This window comes from Gobio gobio, assembly GCF_949357685.1.
Source record: "Gobio gobio genome assembly, chromosome: 1".
In the NCBI taxonomy this organism is placed as follows: Eukaryota; Metazoa; Chordata; class Actinopteri; order Cypriniformes; family Gobionidae; genus Gobio; species Gobio gobio.
Genome location: NC_137097.1, coordinates 65,903,607 through 65,921,493, shown reverse-complemented (window position 1 = coordinate 65,921,493; position 17,887 = coordinate 65,903,607). Strand labels below are relative to the sequence as shown.

Genomic DNA, 17,887 nt, shown 5'->3' with positions numbered 1-17,887 from the left:
AAATATTGGAAATGTTTGGGATAATGTAAGTACACAAGTCAAAAAAATAATAGTGCTGGGTAATCCATTAATCGTGATTAATTGCATCAAAAATAAAAGTTTGTGTTTACATAATATATGTGTGTGTGCTGTGTATAATTATGTATATATAAATACACACACATGCATTTATATATTTAAGAAAACTTATATTTATATATAAAATATGTATTTATATATAAGATAAATGATGTAAATATAAATACAGTATATACATGCATGTGTGTGTATTTATATATACATAATAATTATACACAGCACACACACACACACATATATTGTGTAAAAACAAACTTTTATTTTGGATGCGATTAATCGCGATCAATCGATTGCCCAGCACTACAAAATATATAACATTGTTCCAGTGGTTTTTGGATATTTTAATCTAAAGATCTTACATATTGTGCCTTAACAATGTAATAATTGTGCCTTTAATATAATGGACCTGAGTTGACATGAACTAACAGTGAACTAACTTTAACAAAGATGAATACATACTGTAATAAATTTATTGCTCATAGTTAATGCATTAACCAATGTTAACAAAGTGTAAAGTCTTACCATTGTCTCTTTTTATTGATGAATTGTGCATTGACCAGGTACATGTACAAAGAAAGTAAACAGTCTAGGTTTGATTTCAAGTTGACTTTAAAGTTGTTTCGATGAGAATGTTTTTGATAAGAATAATCCTGTAGCTGCTCTCATGTCTTAATCTCGATCTCTCTCTTCAATTTCTCCTATTGTCAGACATTGCAGTTGTCCATCCTCTGCGTCTCTCTCATTTGCACTCTCTTCCTCCATCCATCTCTTTCTGGATCTGGACTGGGATTCCGTTCATCTGCTCATATGAATCTGAAACAAGCGTTTACACACAAACTCAATCACATGTAAAGAGACACGCATGTCTTTAACACACATAGGCTACTCACCGTCCTCTGTGTCATGGGATGCTGTGAAGTCTGTGTTGTTGTATACACAGTCTGGTCCGGCCATGATTTCATACGACTCTGAAAGGAAAGAACAAGATGTTTTTTTAAATGTCATATACCACATGGCTATACAAACACAATGAAACACTTACCAGTGTCTGTGTGGTCCAGAGTGAGATCTTGTTTTCCATCTTCATCAGGAATAATGTAGTCTATGCGGAGAAACATATTTAAGTGAGTTTATTGCACATTATACAATAATTTGCCACAATGCATTAAAGTTAATACAAAGGTTCTTTATGTGCATTGATGGTTCCATGAGGAACCTTTAACATCCATTCCATTGCACAAAAGAGTTTTCTTCACACTAAGAATAAATTGTTTCTTTTAGATGTTCACTGCAAAGCTTCTTCAATGACCTTTATTTAAAGGTGTAGGGAGTATCAGATCCATGGCACACATTTGTGTGTGTGTGTGTGTGTGTGTGTGTGTGTGTTTGATCCCTCACCATCGTCTTCAGTCGAATGCTGAAGTTTCTGTTTACATTTTCGGGGTTGAGCATACAAACATCCCTCCATGTTCTCATACGACTCTCCATCTGTAGAGAAGACAGACAGACAGACTCTGAAACCAACCTGTGTCACGTCCTTCCCCCACAGAACTCCAGTCATATCATCTATTGTGAAGCTTTAATAAGCAAGCAAAACTTTGGAATATACTATATTACATGCACATGAACTTTAATGACATCCCATTCTTAATCCGTATGGTTTAATATGGAGTTGGAGGAGGCTTTCCACAAGGTTTAGGAGTGTGTTTATGGGAAATTTTGACCATTCTTCTAGAAGCGCAGTCATGTTGGAACAGGAAGGGGCCGTCCCTAAACTGTTCCCACAAAGTTGGGAGCATGAAATTATCCAAAATGTCTTGATATGCTGAATCATTAAGAGTTACTTTCACTGGAACTAAGGGGCCAAGCCCAACCCCTGAAAAACAATGCATGCCTAGTGCTTGATTTTATACACCTGTGGCCAAAAGAAGTGATTGGAACACCTGAATTCAATGATTTGGAGGGGTGTCCCAATACTTTTGGCAATATAGTGTATTTTGATAATATTTATCGTAATATTAATTGGAGGAAAATTATTTCTGTGAGATAAATATAAATTATTTCAGACCTTTTTTTTTGTTGCCAGTATCCTCTTTGAAGCTGTTTGATGCTGATTTTAGTTATTTTCATTAACTAAAACCAAAGCTATATATTAAACACATATTTGTTAATTGAAATACAGCTGAAATCAAATAAAATATAAATATTAGATTACAAAAAAATTAAATAAACAAAAATAAGAAATGTTGCCTTTGCAACTATATGAACTCAAACTAAAATAAAAATAAATTAAAGGTGCTCTGTGTTAGCGCATCTAGTAGCGAGGTTGTGAATTGCAACCGTCCACCGCTCACCCCTCTCTTTTGAAGCACATAGAGAAGCTACGGTGGCCGACACAGGACAAATATTTCGTCGTCTGAGACAGCAGAGAGTAGCTAGCGCTCTGTAGAGCAGTTTGTCTCTTTAGGGCAACTGTAGAAACATGACAGCGCAAAATGGCGACTTCACTGTAAGGAGACCCGCGGTGTATGTAGATAGAAATGGCTCATTCTAAGGTAATAAAAACATAACGTTCATTATGTAAGGTCTTTATACTCCAGAAAACATAGTTATGTATATTATATTGCATTTCTGTCAATAGACACTGATATTACACACTGCACCTTTAAACCTAAATGACAAAAATGACAAAAGCACAAAATAAAAGAACTAAAATGAAGATAGAAAATATTAAGAATATTATTTAAAACTATAATAGTATATAAAACACTGGTTTGATATGAGGCTTATGCAATTTCCATAGCTTGCACTTGCAACCACATACCAAAATGGCAAAGTCCACCAATGTAATATTTTATTTTTATAACTTGAAACAGACGCACACCGAATTGCACTCTGGTCACATCACTGAATTGTTATTTTCCTGTTATCACTGTAAAGCTGAATTGAAACGATCTGTTATTGTATATAAAGCGCTTTATAAATAAAAGGTGACTTTACTTGACTTGGAACACAGTATTGAATCAGAAATATTTATTTTATAAACACTCTCTGTCTCTCGCTCTCGGTATATATAATGTCTTTATCATGCCTATATATTATATTGTAAGTGTGTGTGTGTGTGTGTGTGTGTGTGTGTGTGTGTGTGTGTGTGAGAGTGTGAGAGTGTGAGAGTGTGTGTGTGTGTGTGTGTGTGTGTGTGTGTGTGTGTGTGTGTGTGTGTGTGTGTGTGTGTGTGTGTGTGTGTGTGTGTGTGTGTGTGTGTGTGTGTGTGTGTGTGTGTGTGTGTGTGTGTGTGTGTGTGTGTGTGTGTGTGTGTGTGTGTGTGTGTGTGTGTGTGTGTAAAATCAAAAATCATGTCCTCACCAGTGTCTGTCAAATTGCTAGGCGGTTGTAGGGTGTTCTGATGTTCCTCTGGCCTCGCCCATTCCTCTTCCCCAATTGGATCAGGGTTAAGATAATCTAAAAGCAACAACCATTAAATGGAACAATAAAACCCCTCTCATAATTCCTGCTGCTCAGGATATACCTTCATCTGCAGTCACATAATATGTGATTTTGTCTTGATTGCTGTAAATAGCTGCATCTACATTCTCATAGGACTGAGTCTCATCTGTCGAAACAAACAACAAAATATTGACTGTATTTTTGGGGGATTTGAACCCTTTCTAAGCACTAAAAAATATGAAATTATTAGCAGTATTTTACCCTTTTTGTTGTTTTCAGCACTCTCCCTGCACCTCTGAGTGCCGCTCACAGAGCGCCTGTGACAACACACACATGAAACAGACTTCTTAGCACGTTTACTTCTTTACTGTGACATGTTTCCAGGGCAAAAGTGAAGGACATGGCTTGATTTTATTAGAAAGTAATTGAATGAATCATGAAAAGTCTCTATATGACAGGTGGAGAGAGGAGGAGGTGAAACATAACTTGGTCACTGGTACAGGAAAGTTGTTTCAGAGGTGGAGAAAGTTTTTGAAAAAAAATTTTTACAAACATTTTTTAAAAAGACCACAATAAGAATGCGTATTAAAATCCTCTGATGTTCTTCTGATATTTTTGCTTGTAAAAAGTTTTTTTTTAATTTAAAGCTGCTGTCCGTAACTTTTTTTTTGTGTTCAAGATTTACAAAAATTATATAATGAGAATGTATAACATGAATCCATTTTCCAAACCGTGTTTTTGTGTTACCCTGAATCATTGGTGCACTTACAATAAGTGTTTATATTGGGACTACTTCAGACCGGTCTGGTAGGAACTGCTGTGGAGGAGCACATAAACAGAGAGCAATGTTCTTATGCAAGATGCATGCAGCTCTGTTTATTAACTAGAGCTCTAAAAGTTACGGACTGCAGCTTTAATTATTATAATTATTTTTTTTTTTTTTAATGACCGCATTGGAAATAAATGGGAGACGAATTTCATCTAGTGGAAAAGGTTGGTATTGTGCACAAACAATCTTACTGAAAGCTCATTGTTTGAGATATCAACCTCAAATATGGAACACAAGCTGTATCGATTTATGGCTTTGATTTTCTTACAGCTTTAGAGTTAAACATGTTTTGGAGAATATATATTTTATATATACAAATTGAAGATAGTATTTTTGTGCATTTTTCATAACAATAAACTTAAACTTCTATAACTTTTTTCATTACATTTTTCAGCACTTCAGCAAAAATCTGCCAAGTGTCTTTTTTTAAAAGAGACCCAATTTAAGTCTGTGCTCCAAAGTATTCAAGATTTACGACAGTTTACATTTAAGTGGTCTATGCTCAAAAAGTGGTTAACTTAAGTGGTTAAGTGATAAATAGATTATAACTACTGCATAAATATAATTTAGTACCATAAAACACCTAAAAATACAAAATATTAAATAAAAAACATTATCGAACTAAAATATAATATATTAATTTCATTGAAATAAAAAAAATCTGGTTATTTTTGACCACCAAGCAAGGAGCAGCAAGGAGGATTAAAGGGTTAGTTCAGCAAAAAAATTGAAATTTTGTCATTAATTACTCACCCTCATGTCGTTCCAAACCTGTAAGACCTTCGTTCATCTTCAGAACACAAATGAAGATATTTTTGATTAAATCCGAGAGGTTTCTGAACCCTCCATACAGCACCGTCATTGCGACTTTCAAGGCCCAGAAAGGCAGTAAAGACATCATTAAAATGACTACAGTGGTTCTATCTTAATGTTATGAAGAGAATACTTTTGTGCACAAATACTTTTGTGTACTTTTTTTGCACAAAAACAAACAAAAATAGCGACTTTATTCAATAATCTCTTCTCTTCCGTGACATCATGGGATTATACGATCATGCTCGGCCAATAATGAGACAGCGTTTTGCCGCAAATAGCCCAACAACGTGAATCATGTAAGAGAGTGACAGGGATGAGAAGAGATTGTTGAATGAAGTCATTATTTTTGGTTTGTTTTTTTGCCAATGAAAAGTATTCTAGTGGCTTAATAACATTAAGGTTGAACCACTGTAGTCACATGGACGATTTTAACAATCTCTTTACTACCTTTCTGGACCTTGAAAGTGGTTGTTGTGTTGCTGTCAATGTGGGGTCAGAAACCTCTCAGATTTGATCAAAAATATCTTCATTTGTGTTCCGAAGATGAACGAAGGTCTCATAGGTTTGGAACGACATGAGGGCGAGTAATTAATGACAGAATTTTCATTTTTGGGTGAACTAACACTTTAAGAATTTTTAATAGAATAGAATTTTTAATTCCAGTTTGGGCACTACTATCCCATCAAGAGATAGAGAGTAAAAATAAAAGAGAATGAGTATTGGAAAAGGCAAATGCATCACCCAAAAGTAGTATAAGTGGCAATGTGTCCATTTGTGTGTGTCCTCTTCTCTATAGGTGCTGCATAGGGGAAAAAAAGGTTTGTTCAGATCATTGACCATCATAAATCAATAAGCTATAATGCAATATGTCAACATAAAGTGTATGTCTGTTTGGTTTAAGTATTATCCATAGTTTTTCAGTAATATTAGTATTTTTATTAATTTTCTTTTTACTAATAGGACTATTGAATTAGATTTTATTTGTATATTTTCAGTTTTCACTGTAAATCAGGAGAACTGTAAATGAACAGCACAGCTGGCAGTATCTTACTGTTATTTCACAGTGTGGGTAGGTCTATTTTAACGTAAACGTGGTTTCCTGTGTCCTCGTAAACCACATGGCTTCAAAAACATACTAAATGGTGTTTTTTGAAAATGTAAAAATGCTAAGTTTTCTGGGATGGTTGGGTTTAGGGATGGGGCTAGTGAAGGGGGATATATATTATACAGTTTGTACAGTATAAAAATCATAAAAATACCCAGCATGCATTAATTTCACTGTTAATTTCTGACTACAGTAATTTATTGTGAAATAATACTCCTTAATCCTATAAATTCCTGCCATTTTTTACTGTGTGTGTGTGTGTGTGTGTGTGTGTGTGTGTGTGTGTGTGTGTGTGTGTGTGTGTGTGTGTGTGTGTGTGTGTGTGTTCACACTTGCCATTCCTGCGTCGTTGTGATTTGCAGATGAAGGCGAACAGAAAAATCCCAATCACAAAGGCTGATGCAGGAACTGTGTAGAGCAGCCAGTCAGGTCGAGATGCTAAACACAACCCACACACACTCCTGATAACTGATTCCTCATCAGATTTATTATGAAATAATGCTGCACACACTTACCTGGGTTATATGAGGGGTTTTTGACTGGCCTGAGATCAGGTTTGCTGTGAGACGCACCGTCAAACACAGTTGCGTTAACTTCTGTGCCTGTGGACACGAGGAAAGTGTCTTTCTTTCGAGCTGAAAGTTCACTTCATCTGGTTTATTAAACTAACACATGATATAATCTGAAACCATGCACATTATATAGCTTAATATATTGCATTTTTAATATACTTACTATCTGATTCAAGATCATTCCCTTACATAAAATAATATGAGTGATATCAGAAGCAACTTGAAATGTTGAATGTCAGGAACACAATCAGGCCAAACTGTGTTATATTTAACATTTTAATCAGAATAATTGAATCCAAAACCAGATTCAAACTTTTCTTTAGATGTGTTTACAATCTCAAATTGTTCTGTATAATGAAATTATCAGGATGAGGCACTGAGAAGAATATATGACTTCTGTTCAATCGTGGATTTATTTTACATGGTTTGACCATTTTTTTAAAAAAAAAAAGGTGAATTTATGTGACACCTTCAGACTTTCATTCTCACTCTGTTTCCCTTAATACACTCTCACAGACAGATCCCACGGGAGGTATTTCTTGTATTTCTCACCAGCTTCACATGTCTCCTTTCTTTACCACACTACCCAGAAACAAATATTTGCAACAGTATTTTCTCTGAAGAGATGCTTATTGTGCTAAACTACCCAACATCCACCCAACTATCAAAGATTATGTTTCATTGACGGTTTGGGTGAAAAACTGCATTGCAGTTATCAGAGACCAAAAACACCAATAGATGCCCAAAAGTTTTCCATTACATTTGAAGTCCATCTGACATTTTTCTTCCAAATGAGCGTTTTTATGTTTTTAATTTTACTCTTATCAGTATTTTTGAAAATGAGGCAATGCAATAACTGACTAATAACCTTTTAATTGCCATTAAAGTGAAATGTCAGACTGACTCACCTATATATGCTGCATATGTTTTTATATGCATCTATATGAACCACTGTAAAAGATACCACTTGTTCTCTTTACAAACACTATATTAAATGTTTACCAGAAAAAAAATATTGGAACTTTATTAACTGTACTAACTTTTACTAACCTTCAGTAATGGTCTTGTCTGTTGCATTCATCATGAAACATCAGAAAGCAAAGTTTGATGGCGAACACACAGATGGGTGAGTGATAACTGACAGTAAAAGAGAGGAGGGGAAAACAGATGTGGCGGAAGAGATGGAAGGAGGAAGAAACAAATGTGAAAAAAGGAGAAGTGAGAGTAAAAATGTTGTAAACACACGTCACATAGGGCTGAATTCGGGTTGCTTTTAAATGTGTGTGTGTGTAGGCTATACTTAGCAATTTATAGGCTATATCTTAGTTATTAGCAATAACAATACAAATACACAACATTTGCACTTTTATTGTCTTTTTTCCTTTCCTCATCAAACATTTTCTTAACATGTTCACAGATAAATATCATTTAAAACATCGTAGTCAAAGAATGCGCAATCACACATGTGTCTTTCTATTAAAGTCCATCTTGTCAAAGTTATATGGCTGGGTGACAAGAACAAGACCGATTCATATTCAATAAAAAAAAAAAGAATATGCTAAACCATTTTAGGGTAATTTAAACTTGTCTAGCCACGGGAAGCTTCAGCACGCGCATCCGCACTGTGAAATCACCGGGTAGTGCGCGCGAATCCACGCGCAGCGCTTGAGCGCGCGAGAGCCCTGCTGGCAGTGCCACCGGAGGAGCGTGACGCTCACGGACTGCACCGGTTTACAAAACATCCCGTCCGGTAAAGAGCACGAGCGTTCGGTCGAGCACTGTCCTTCTTTGACGAATCGCGGCCAGAAACGCACGCCCAGATCTTTCCACATCGACAGCACCGGGCACTGGGTGTACGACCACAACCACCGGCGCACCCTGCGCTCCGTTTTCGGTGCTGCTTTAAGACCAGTGAAATCCAGATGCTGAAATTCACGGGGAATCGGTCCGGCGAGACTGATGTCGTCCTCTCGCGTAATTTCGGACCCGTTACCTCGCGTCGGTGGACCGATAGAAGAGAAGACGGGGTTAAAACTGCTGCCGAGTTTCCGCCGCAGCAACCGGGGGGCTAAATCCCTCTCTCCCGGTTCCAGCGCCGGGTCAGGGTCCTCGTGAAGGTCCGGTACCGGCAGGTGGTCGCTAGGGGACGGGCGCACGCGCAACTGAAGCTGAGATTGCGCGAGGTGAACGGTGACGGACAGACAGAGCACGAGCGCAGGAGACGCCTTCATTTTCATTCAAGTCCAGAAAAGTTAACTAAATGTCCGATTTGTTGAAATGAAGTTTAACAAACAAAATGTTTGATCATTTGTTTTGGATCGCGGTTACTGGTTACAAATAGCTTTTTCAAAACAATAGTAGCTACAGTACAATAGCTCTACAAATTACATTTCACTGCCAGGTTTACCTAAAGAACAGTTTCGAGACTTTTAATGGGAGACTATATAGGCTACTCATCTTTGAAAACTGGAGCCTGTCTCTGCTGAATGGAGCTTTAATTTGGAGACGCCAAGCGCGTCATGAGTGGCGCGCTGCGCGCTTGCGTCGCCCCGCGGGTGTTAGATCAATGTGTCATGAGACCCCTAAACGCCTAAATTAAACTGCACACACGTCATTATTTACTGTTATTTTTATTAGTTTATTATAGGCCCTACTTTTATTCATTTTTTTAAATTAATATTTAAAATTTGTTTTTATAGTATTTTCAGTTTTAATTTTAGTTTATTTGTAATATTTTAATGGGAATTTGATATTTTTATTATGTTACTTTTTGCTTTTTTTTAAAATTCCAGTTTAAATTTTATTTCAGTTTAAAGTCCCTGTAAAGGCAATTCTGAGATTTGTTTCTAAACACATTATAAATGTTAGAAATGTATTGCTGAAACACATTACAAAGACTGTGAACTATGAAGTACTGAATTCAGAAGTCAGACCGTTAAACAGTTTTTCACCGTTGCTGTGTTCAGGATTTTCTGGGCGGGGCTAAAACGGTGGCTCGATGATGCACTGGAGCCACCGAGTCTGGCTCCTCCCCTAACACGATCATAACTAGAGCACATTCGCATCAGTTCGATCGCGAGTTACTGTTAGTACTGTTAGTTACTATAGTCAACAACTTACATAACAGCTTACAAAACAAAAACGATGAAGAGGTGGATTAATTTTGTGAACAGCCATCTTGATGGAGAGCTGAGGATCATCACCGACACCTACCTCTGCAGTGACTTTACACCGGTTCGTTTTACAAACTTTCACCGGAGACAACTTAGCCTGACGTCGTCATACTCAATTCTACTCAGAATATGAGTCTGATCTGCTCCATTGGGCTGTGATTATGGGGCGTGTTTCAACCGAACCAGGAAAGACCTCAATTGGATAGACCTACAACCAATCAGAGCAACGGAGCGACGCATAACGTTAGTTATCAAATGTCAACTGAACTCAACTGCACTGTGTTGCCATGTCCGCGGGTTGAAGCGACCCCAATTATGTGATATACAGACCCAGGAATGCGATTTTTAGCTGCCAGCCCTGCCAAAATATCACATATTTTACCCCCCAATAAAAATGCCCTTTTTTTCCCGGAGAACACCCCTGGAAAGCTATTGGGTTTGTTTTTGGCTAGTTTTGAGGAACGTTAGCAATTGGGCGGTTTTGTTATAAAAACTTGGCAACCCTGTCTGCACGCACGCTGGAATAATGCTGCCTTCACATGCTATCGGAAATTTGATAATTCCGACTTCTGAAGTCGTGATTACGAGCTCATTGCATTCAAGTTTCAGAATGTGGGGGAGTTCATGTGCAATTTTTACCTCGGAAACTCGTATTTACGATAATTCCGATAGCACGTGAAGGCAGCATAAGTTACGTTAGAAGAAAAATGTGAGTGTAAACGATCTTTGCCGGTGTTGTAAAAAAATAATTTAAGGATACACAGAGTACTTACCAACACGATCATCATTTCTGAGAGAAATAGTAAAGGTGAATGCATATACGAACAAGTTCTCCGTTTAGGATTAGAACAAATTGAACCCAAGCGCTCTTTGGTGACGTGGATGATTACGTTACTGTTGATCATCTGTCCATCATCATCTAAAGCCCGCCCTGACAATTTCATTGGTCCGAACAGTTTCTGTTCGGGCATAATTACTTCTCTACGGATCAAGTCCAGACCGAACTGCCCGAGTAAAAATGTTGTGGGCGGGGCTAAATTCGGCTGGCATCCAGGCTAGAGACAACTGGGATTCACTGATAATCCGCTGCAGAACCGACTATCCCCCGCCAAGGCCTTCATCCTCCCGTCCCGCCGACATCTGGTGCGTCGTGATCATAGACGCTCGTGATCAGTGAGTGTTGTCTTGTGTTCTACGGCCGCTTTCCCGCGAGTGGGCGTGGTTTCGGCGCTGACAGCGGACACACCCCCAGCGTTTGAGAGCAGAAAATGCTGCTCATTTTTTCAGGTTTTTGATAAGCTATTTTATGTACTTCCCGGATTTTTTTATGATTCAAATTTGGCTGGGTGGTTAATAACACATTTATCTGTGGTGTGAGGAACTCAGAACACATGTTTAGTTTTGACTTTACAGGGACTTTAAGTTTTTATTTATTTCCAATTAGTGATACAACTTAACCATATCAGTTAAGTTTTTCATCTAATATTTATATTTTATTTAGATTATTTAGATTTTTATTTACATGGTCACACTTTACAATAAGGTTTTATTTCTTAACATTAGTTAATAACATTTTTTAATCTTAATGTTGATCTTAAAATTTACTACTACATTTTTTGTATTAAAAGTTGTAGGGTAGAGCGGGGGAAAACGCCCCTCTTAAGGAAAATGCGACATTACAGTGAAACAAAACATAAATGTGACTAGAATTGCCATCCCGGTTTTCAGAGCTGGACAGTAACGAAGTACATTTACTTGAGTACTGTACTTAAGTACACTTTTTGAGTATCTGTACTTTACTGAAGTATAATTTTTTTAGGGAAACTTTTACTTTAACTTCACTACATTTGAAAGACAAATATCATACTTTTTACTCCACTACATTTCTATCAAGGTCCTCGAAGTCGAAAGTCGTTTCTGTAGCAGCTTTGCAAGTCAGTGGATTAATTTTTTTTTTTTTTCTTTAAAAGTTTTTTTTTTTTTTTTTTGCAAAATGTAAATGTCTGGGAGAAAGAGAAGCATAGACATATGGGTGAATCTGAAAAAGCATGATGAAAGAGCTCAGTTCAGTCTGTTTTTTTGTGCCTCTGAGATGCCAGAGCATGAGTACTGAATAGAGCTTTCTTTTGAGTTTTTTTCGCACTTAAACAGACCAATACACACAAAATGTCCAAATTTTCATTTTGGAAAGTATTCACGTAAACAAAGTTGATTATGTCTTAAGTGAACGTAAACAGTTGGGGGAATATCGGATGTGTATCAGTGTGTAGGATTTGTGCATTCTGCCTTAAAGTGACAGCAGCTTTGTAAAAAGCTTTGTAACTTTTAAGTATTTAAATTAGTTCAAGGTGGTCGGATGGAGCATCAATGACTGGCTTAAACCACCATGGCATAGCGTGAATTTATACAACAATGCAACAATAATAAAATAATGCATCGACATAAAAAAGGAAATTTACTTTTGATACTTAAGTACTTTTAAAAGCAAGTACTTCTGTACTTTTACTTAAGTAAAAATTGTTTTTAACAACTTTCACTTGTAACAGAGTAATATTTGACCAGTAGTATTTTTACTTTCACTCGAGTAATGGCGTTGTGTACTTTGTCCACCTCTGCCGGTTTTGAGGGACTATGGCAGGAGTTATTCACCAAATATTAAAATAGCTCAGCCTTCATATTTAATTAGTATTTTGACTGAAAATATTTTTGTACAAACGGGGCGTTGCCCCGGCTTTGGGGTAAAACGCCTCCCAAGGTGGGGTAAAAGGCCCCCTTTCTGACCAACCAGTTTGCTTCACAGATCAACAGCAAAATGAACAGATTAATTTGTAATCTCTAAAAGTAAAAGGCAAGTAATGTATCAACATGTATAGGCCTATATATTTTAATATTTATTTGAAGAATGTCCAACATATCCACATTTTTAACATTTAAATGTATACATATACAGTAGGCTAACTAAGTCATGCAAACAAATATGTTGTAATAAATAAATACATAAATAAATATTAAACTTATAAATTTTTATATTTATGTAGTGAAATATATTCAATAAATGCATTAAAAGCCACTATGTTTTATCATTGGGTCACCTAACCACCTTCCATCAATGAGCTAACTGGGCTATCAAGCTAGCCTAATGCTCACTTGAGGTAATTTTTTTTTATTTTGTTCAAATATTTTGATTTTACCACCTAGTTATACTGCATTAAGTGTAAAACAAAGGATTTTATAGACAGAAATATGTTATCATAGTAATTATGATAAGAGAAACTATGCCCTCTGGGGGGCATTTTACCCCAGAGGGGCGTTTTCCCCCACTCTACCCTATCTGTTAACATTAATGCACTGTAAACTAACATAAACATTAACATTTTTATTACTAACAAATGTTAACAAATGCTGTAAGAATAATACTGCTCATGGTTAGTTTAGGTAATGTATCAACTAATGAGACCTTATTGTAAAGTTACCATTTGTTTATTAATGTTTAGTTTTATTTTAGTGAAACTCTTCAAAAGCTGTAGGTTGATGCTCAACAATGTGCACAGAATGACGTAAATGCAGGTTAATTAATTACACGGATAGATTTGTAGTTTGCTATTGATGTTAAACAGGCCTGACACACAAATACCTTAGATTCACTCTATGAGACACTCTAATAGGTTTGAATGTAGACCGTCTATGTGACAGCGATGATGCTCAGCCTTCAAGTTGACACTTTGTCACACATTGAATGACGCATTTTATCACTTTAAATTAATCAATTAGCTCACTGCTCAACCTCTGACCTATAACGAGCACTGAGTTTATGCCTTAAGGATCTACGTCAGTGACACCCCCTTAAAACATAGACACGCACGCACACAATAAACACATTCACAAACACACACCTCACCCACGCTTTATAATAAATCTAATCATCAGGTCAAGCATGCCAGCCCAGCCTTCAGTGAGGTGACGCTTGATCTCACACACGAAAAACAACACACACAGCCTACAAGAATACAAATACACTATCTTGGAAAGTCCATGAACAAATCGGATTAGAGACATCATAACATGCTGACTTCTAAGGATTTTAACATATTATAATAATCCATGTGCTCTCTAAACTGATGGTTGTTCCTGATTAAATTTCTCATGTCATTACAAAAATATATTTGTTTTTTATATGTTCTACAAGATATTGTCTTATAATTACGTCTTCTAAAACATACAGTATTGTCTTTGTAATATCGCTATGTTTTTCCTGTTTATTTATTAGTTTTATGGTCAGGTGGCCTTAACTACTATGCACTTGCATCAAAAAATAAGTAAAATGTACTTACTGTGTTCATATTGTATTGCACTTTTGCTGACATTGAGGTGGGATACGGGTAAAGTTAGGGACAGGTGTGGTGGTGTGGGTAAGTTTAAGGGTAAAGTTAGGGACAGGTGTGGTGGTATGGGTAAGTTTAAGGGTAAAGTTAGGGACAGGTGTGGTGGTATGGGTAAGTTTAAGAGTAAAGTTAGGGACAGGTGTGGTGGTGTGGGTAAGTTTAAGGGTAAAGTTAGGGACAGGTGTGGTGGTGTGGGTAAGTTTAAGGGTAAAGTTAGGGACAGGTGTGGTGGTGTGGGTAAGTTTAAGGGTAAAGTTAGGGACAGGTGTGGTGGTGTGGGTAGGTTTACGGGTAAAGTTAGGGACAGGTGTGGTGGGATGGGTAAGTTTAAGGGTAAAGTTAGGGACACGTGTGGTGGTGTGGGTAAGTTAAAGGGTAAAGTTAGGGACAGGTGTGGTGGGATGGGTAAGTTTAAGGGTAAAGTTAGGGACAGGTGTGGTGGTACGGGTAAGTTTAAGGGTAAAGTTAGGGACAGGTGTGGTGGTGTGGGTAAGTTAAAGGGTAAAGTTAGGGACACGTGTGGTGGGATGGGTAAGTTTAAGGGTAAAGTTAGGGACAGGTGTGGTGGTACGGGTAAGTTTAAGGGTAAAGTTAGGGACACGTGTGGTGGTGTGAGTAAGTTAAAGGGTAAAGTTAGGGACAGGTGTGGTGGGATGGGTAAGTTTAAGGGTAAAGTTAGGGACAGGTGTGGTGGGATGGGTAAGTTTAAGGGTAAAGTTAGGGACAGGTGTGGTGGTACGGGTAAGTTTAAGGGTAAAGTTAGGGACAGGTGTGGTGGTGTGGGTAAGTTTAAGGGTAAAGTTAGGGACAGGTGTGGTGGTGTGGGTAAGTTTAAGGGTAGGGTTAGGGACAGGTGTGGTGGTATGGGTAGGTTTAAGGGTAAAGTTAGGGACAGGTGTGGTGGTGTGGGTAAGTTTAAGGGTAAAGTTAGGGACAGGTGTGGTGGTATGGGTAGGTTTAAGGGTAAAGTTAGGGACAGGTGTGGTGGTGTGGGTAAATTTAAGGGTAAAGTTAGGGACAGGTGTGGTGGTATGGGTAAGTTTAAGGGTAAAGTTAGGGACAGGTGTGGTGGGATGGGTAAGTTTAAGGGTAAAGTTAGGGACAGGTGTGGTATGGGTAAGTCTAAGGGTAAAGTTAGGGACAGGTGTGGTGGTGTGGGTAGGTTAAAGGGTAAAGTTAGGGACAGGTGTGGTGGTGTGGGTAAGTTTAAGGGTAAAGTTAAGGACAGGTGTGGGGGTGTGGGTAAGTTTAAGGGTAAAGTTAGGGACAGGTGTGGTGGTGTGGGTAAGTTTAAGGGTAAAGTTAGGGACAGGTGTGTTGGGATGGGTAAGTTTAAGGGTAAAGTTAGGGACAGGTGTGGTGGTGTGGGTAAGTTTAAGGGTAAAGTTAGGGACAGGTGTGGTGGTATGGGTAAGTTTAAGGGTAAAGTTAGGGACAGATGTGGTGGTGTGGGTAAGTTTAAGGGTAAAGTTAGGGACAGGTGTGGTGGTGTGGGTAAGTTCAAGGGTAAAGTTAGGGACAGGTGTGGTGGTATGGGTAAGTTTAAGGGTAAAGTTAGGGACAGGTGTGGTGGTATGGGTAAGTTTAAGGGTAAAGTTAGGGACAGGTGTGGTGGGATGGGTAAGTTTAAGGGTAAAGTTAGGGACAGGTGTGGTGGTGTGGGTAAGTTCAAGGGTAAAGTTAGGGACAGGTGTGGTGGTATGGGTAAGTTTAAGGGTAAAGTTAGGGACAGGTGTGGTGGTATGGGTAAGTTTAAGGGTAAAGTTAGGGACAGGTGTGGTGGGATGGGCAAGTTTAAGGGTAAAGTTAGGGACAGGTGTGGTGGGATGGGTAAGTTTAAGGGTAAAGTTAGAAACAGGTGTGGTGGTATGGGTAGGTTTAAGGGTAAAGTTAGGGACAGGTGTGGTGGGATGGGTAAGTTTAAGGGTAAAGTTAGAAACAGGTGTGGTGGTATGGGTAGGTTTAAGGGTAAAGTTAGGGACAGGTGTGGTGGGATGGGCAAGTTTAAGGGTAAAGTTAGGGACAGGTGTGGTGGGATGGGTAAGTTTAAGGGTAAAGTTAGAAACAGGTGTGGTGGGATGGGTAAGTTTAAGGGTAAAGTTAGAAACAGGTGTGGTGGGATGGGTAAGTTTAAGGGTAAAGTTAGGGACAGGTGTGGTGGGATGGGCAAGTTTAAGGGTAAAGTTAGGGACAGGTGTGGTGGGATGGGTAAGTTTAAGGGTAAAGTTAGAAACAGGTGTGGTGGTATGGGTAGGTTTAAGGGTAAAGTTAGGGACAGGTGTGGTGGGATGGGCAAGTTTAAGGGTAAAGTTAGGGACAGGTGTGGTGGGATGGGCAAGTTTAAGGGTAAAGTTAGGGACAATTGTGGTGGTGTGGGTAAGTTTAAGGGTAAAGTCAGGGACAGGTGTGGTGGGATGGGTAAGTTTAAGGGTAAAGTTAGGGACAATTGTGGTGGTGTGGGTAAGTTTAAGGGTAAAGTTAGGGACAGGTGTGGTGGGATGGGCAAGTTTAAGGGTAAAGTTAGGGACAATTGTGGTGGTGTGGGTAAGTTTAAGGGTAAAGTTAGGGACAGGTGTGGTGGGATGGGCAAGTTTAAGGGTAAAGTTAGGGACAATTGTGGTGGTGTGGGTAAGTTTAAGGGTATAGTTAGGGACAATTGTGGTGGTGTGGGTAAGTTTAAGGGTAAAGTTAGGGACAGGTGTGGTGATGTGCGTAAGTTTAAGGGTAAAGTTAGGGACAGGTGTGGTGGTGTGGGTAAGTTTAAGGTTAAAGTTAGGGACAGGTGTGGAGGTGTGGGTAAGTTTAAGGGTAAAGTTAGGGACAGGTGTGGTGGTGTGGGTAAGTTTAAGGGTAAAGTTAGGGACAGGTGTGATGGTGTGGGTAAGTTTAAGGGTGAAGTTAGGGACAGGTGTGGTGGTGTGGGTAAGTTTAAGGGTAAAGTTAGGGACAGGTGTGGTGGTGTGGGTAAGTTTAAGGGTAAAGTTAGGGACAGGTGTGATGGTGTGGGTAAGTTTAAGGGTGAAGTTAGGGACAGGTGTGGTGGTGTGGGTAAGTTTAAGGGTAAAGTTAGGGACAGGTGTGATGGTGTGGGTAAGTTTAAGGGTAAAGTTAGGGACAGGTGTGATGGTGTGCGTAAGTTTAAGGGTAAAGTTAGGGACAGGTGTGGTGGTGTGGGTAAGTTTAAGGTTAAAGTTAGGGACAGGTGTGGGGGTGTGGGTAAGTTTAAGGGTAAAGTTAGGGACAGGTGTGGTGGTGTGGGTAAGTTTAAGGGTAAAGTTAGGGACAGGTGTGGTGGGATGGGTAAGTTTAAGGGTAAAGTTAGGGACAGGTGTGATGGTGTGGGTAAGTTTAAGGGTAAAGTTAGGGACAGGTGTGGTGGTGTGGGTAAGTTTAAGGGTAAAGTTAGGGACAGGTGTGGTGGGATGGGTAAGTTTAAGGGTAAAGTTAGGGACAGGTGTGATGGTGTGGGTAAGTTTAAGGGTAAA

General features: G+C 38.6%; 2 protein-coding genes across 2 annotated transcripts; both read right to left on the bottom strand.

Moving 5' to 3' along the window:
• Positions 1-319: 319 nt before the first annotated feature.
• Positions 320-8,021, bottom strand: LOC307130954 (uncharacterized protein). The gene is made up of 11 exons (XM_079824294.1): positions 7,898-8,021; positions 6,791-6,877; positions 6,612-6,713; positions 5,912-5,969; positions 3,787-3,842; positions 3,608-3,691; positions 3,445-3,540; positions 1,477-1,566; positions 1,121-1,180; positions 969-1,046; positions 320-891 (listed from the first exon to the last, which is right to left on the bottom strand). The coding sequence occupies exons 1-11, from the start codon at positions 7,929-7,931 to the stop codon at positions 818-820; spliced, it is 819 nt and encodes a 272-aa protein (XP_079680420.1). The 5' UTR covers positions 7,932-8,021; the 3' UTR covers positions 320-817.
• Positions 8,022-8,449: 428 nt separating this feature from the next.
• nog5 (noggin 5) lies at positions 8,450-9,084 on the bottom strand (the record flags this gene model as incomplete). Its single annotated transcript, XM_079825800.1, has 1 exon — positions 8,450-9,084. The coding sequence occupies one exon, from the start codon at positions 9,082-9,084 to the stop codon at positions 8,452-8,454; it is 633 nt and encodes a 210-aa protein (XP_079681926.1). The 3' UTR covers positions 8,450-8,451.
• Between the last annotated feature and the right edge of the window lie 8,803 nt (positions 9,085-17,887).

What these genes read in the sequence shown, in the direction of transcription:
- LOC307130954 (XM_079824294.1), bottom strand. Translation starts at nt 7,931, where the DNA reads ATGATGAATGCAACAGACAAGACCATTACTGAAG. An exon ending in TAGCAATTTGACAGACACTG is followed by an intron (nt 1,567 to 3,444) that starts GTGAGGACATGA and finishes TCTTCTCTACAG; the next exon opens with ATGGAGAGTCGTATGAGAAC. An exon ending in GCATTCGACTGAAGACGATG is followed by an intron (nt 1,181 to 1,476) that starts GTGAGGGATCAA and finishes TTCTCCGCATAG; the next exon opens with ACTACATTATTCCTGATGAA.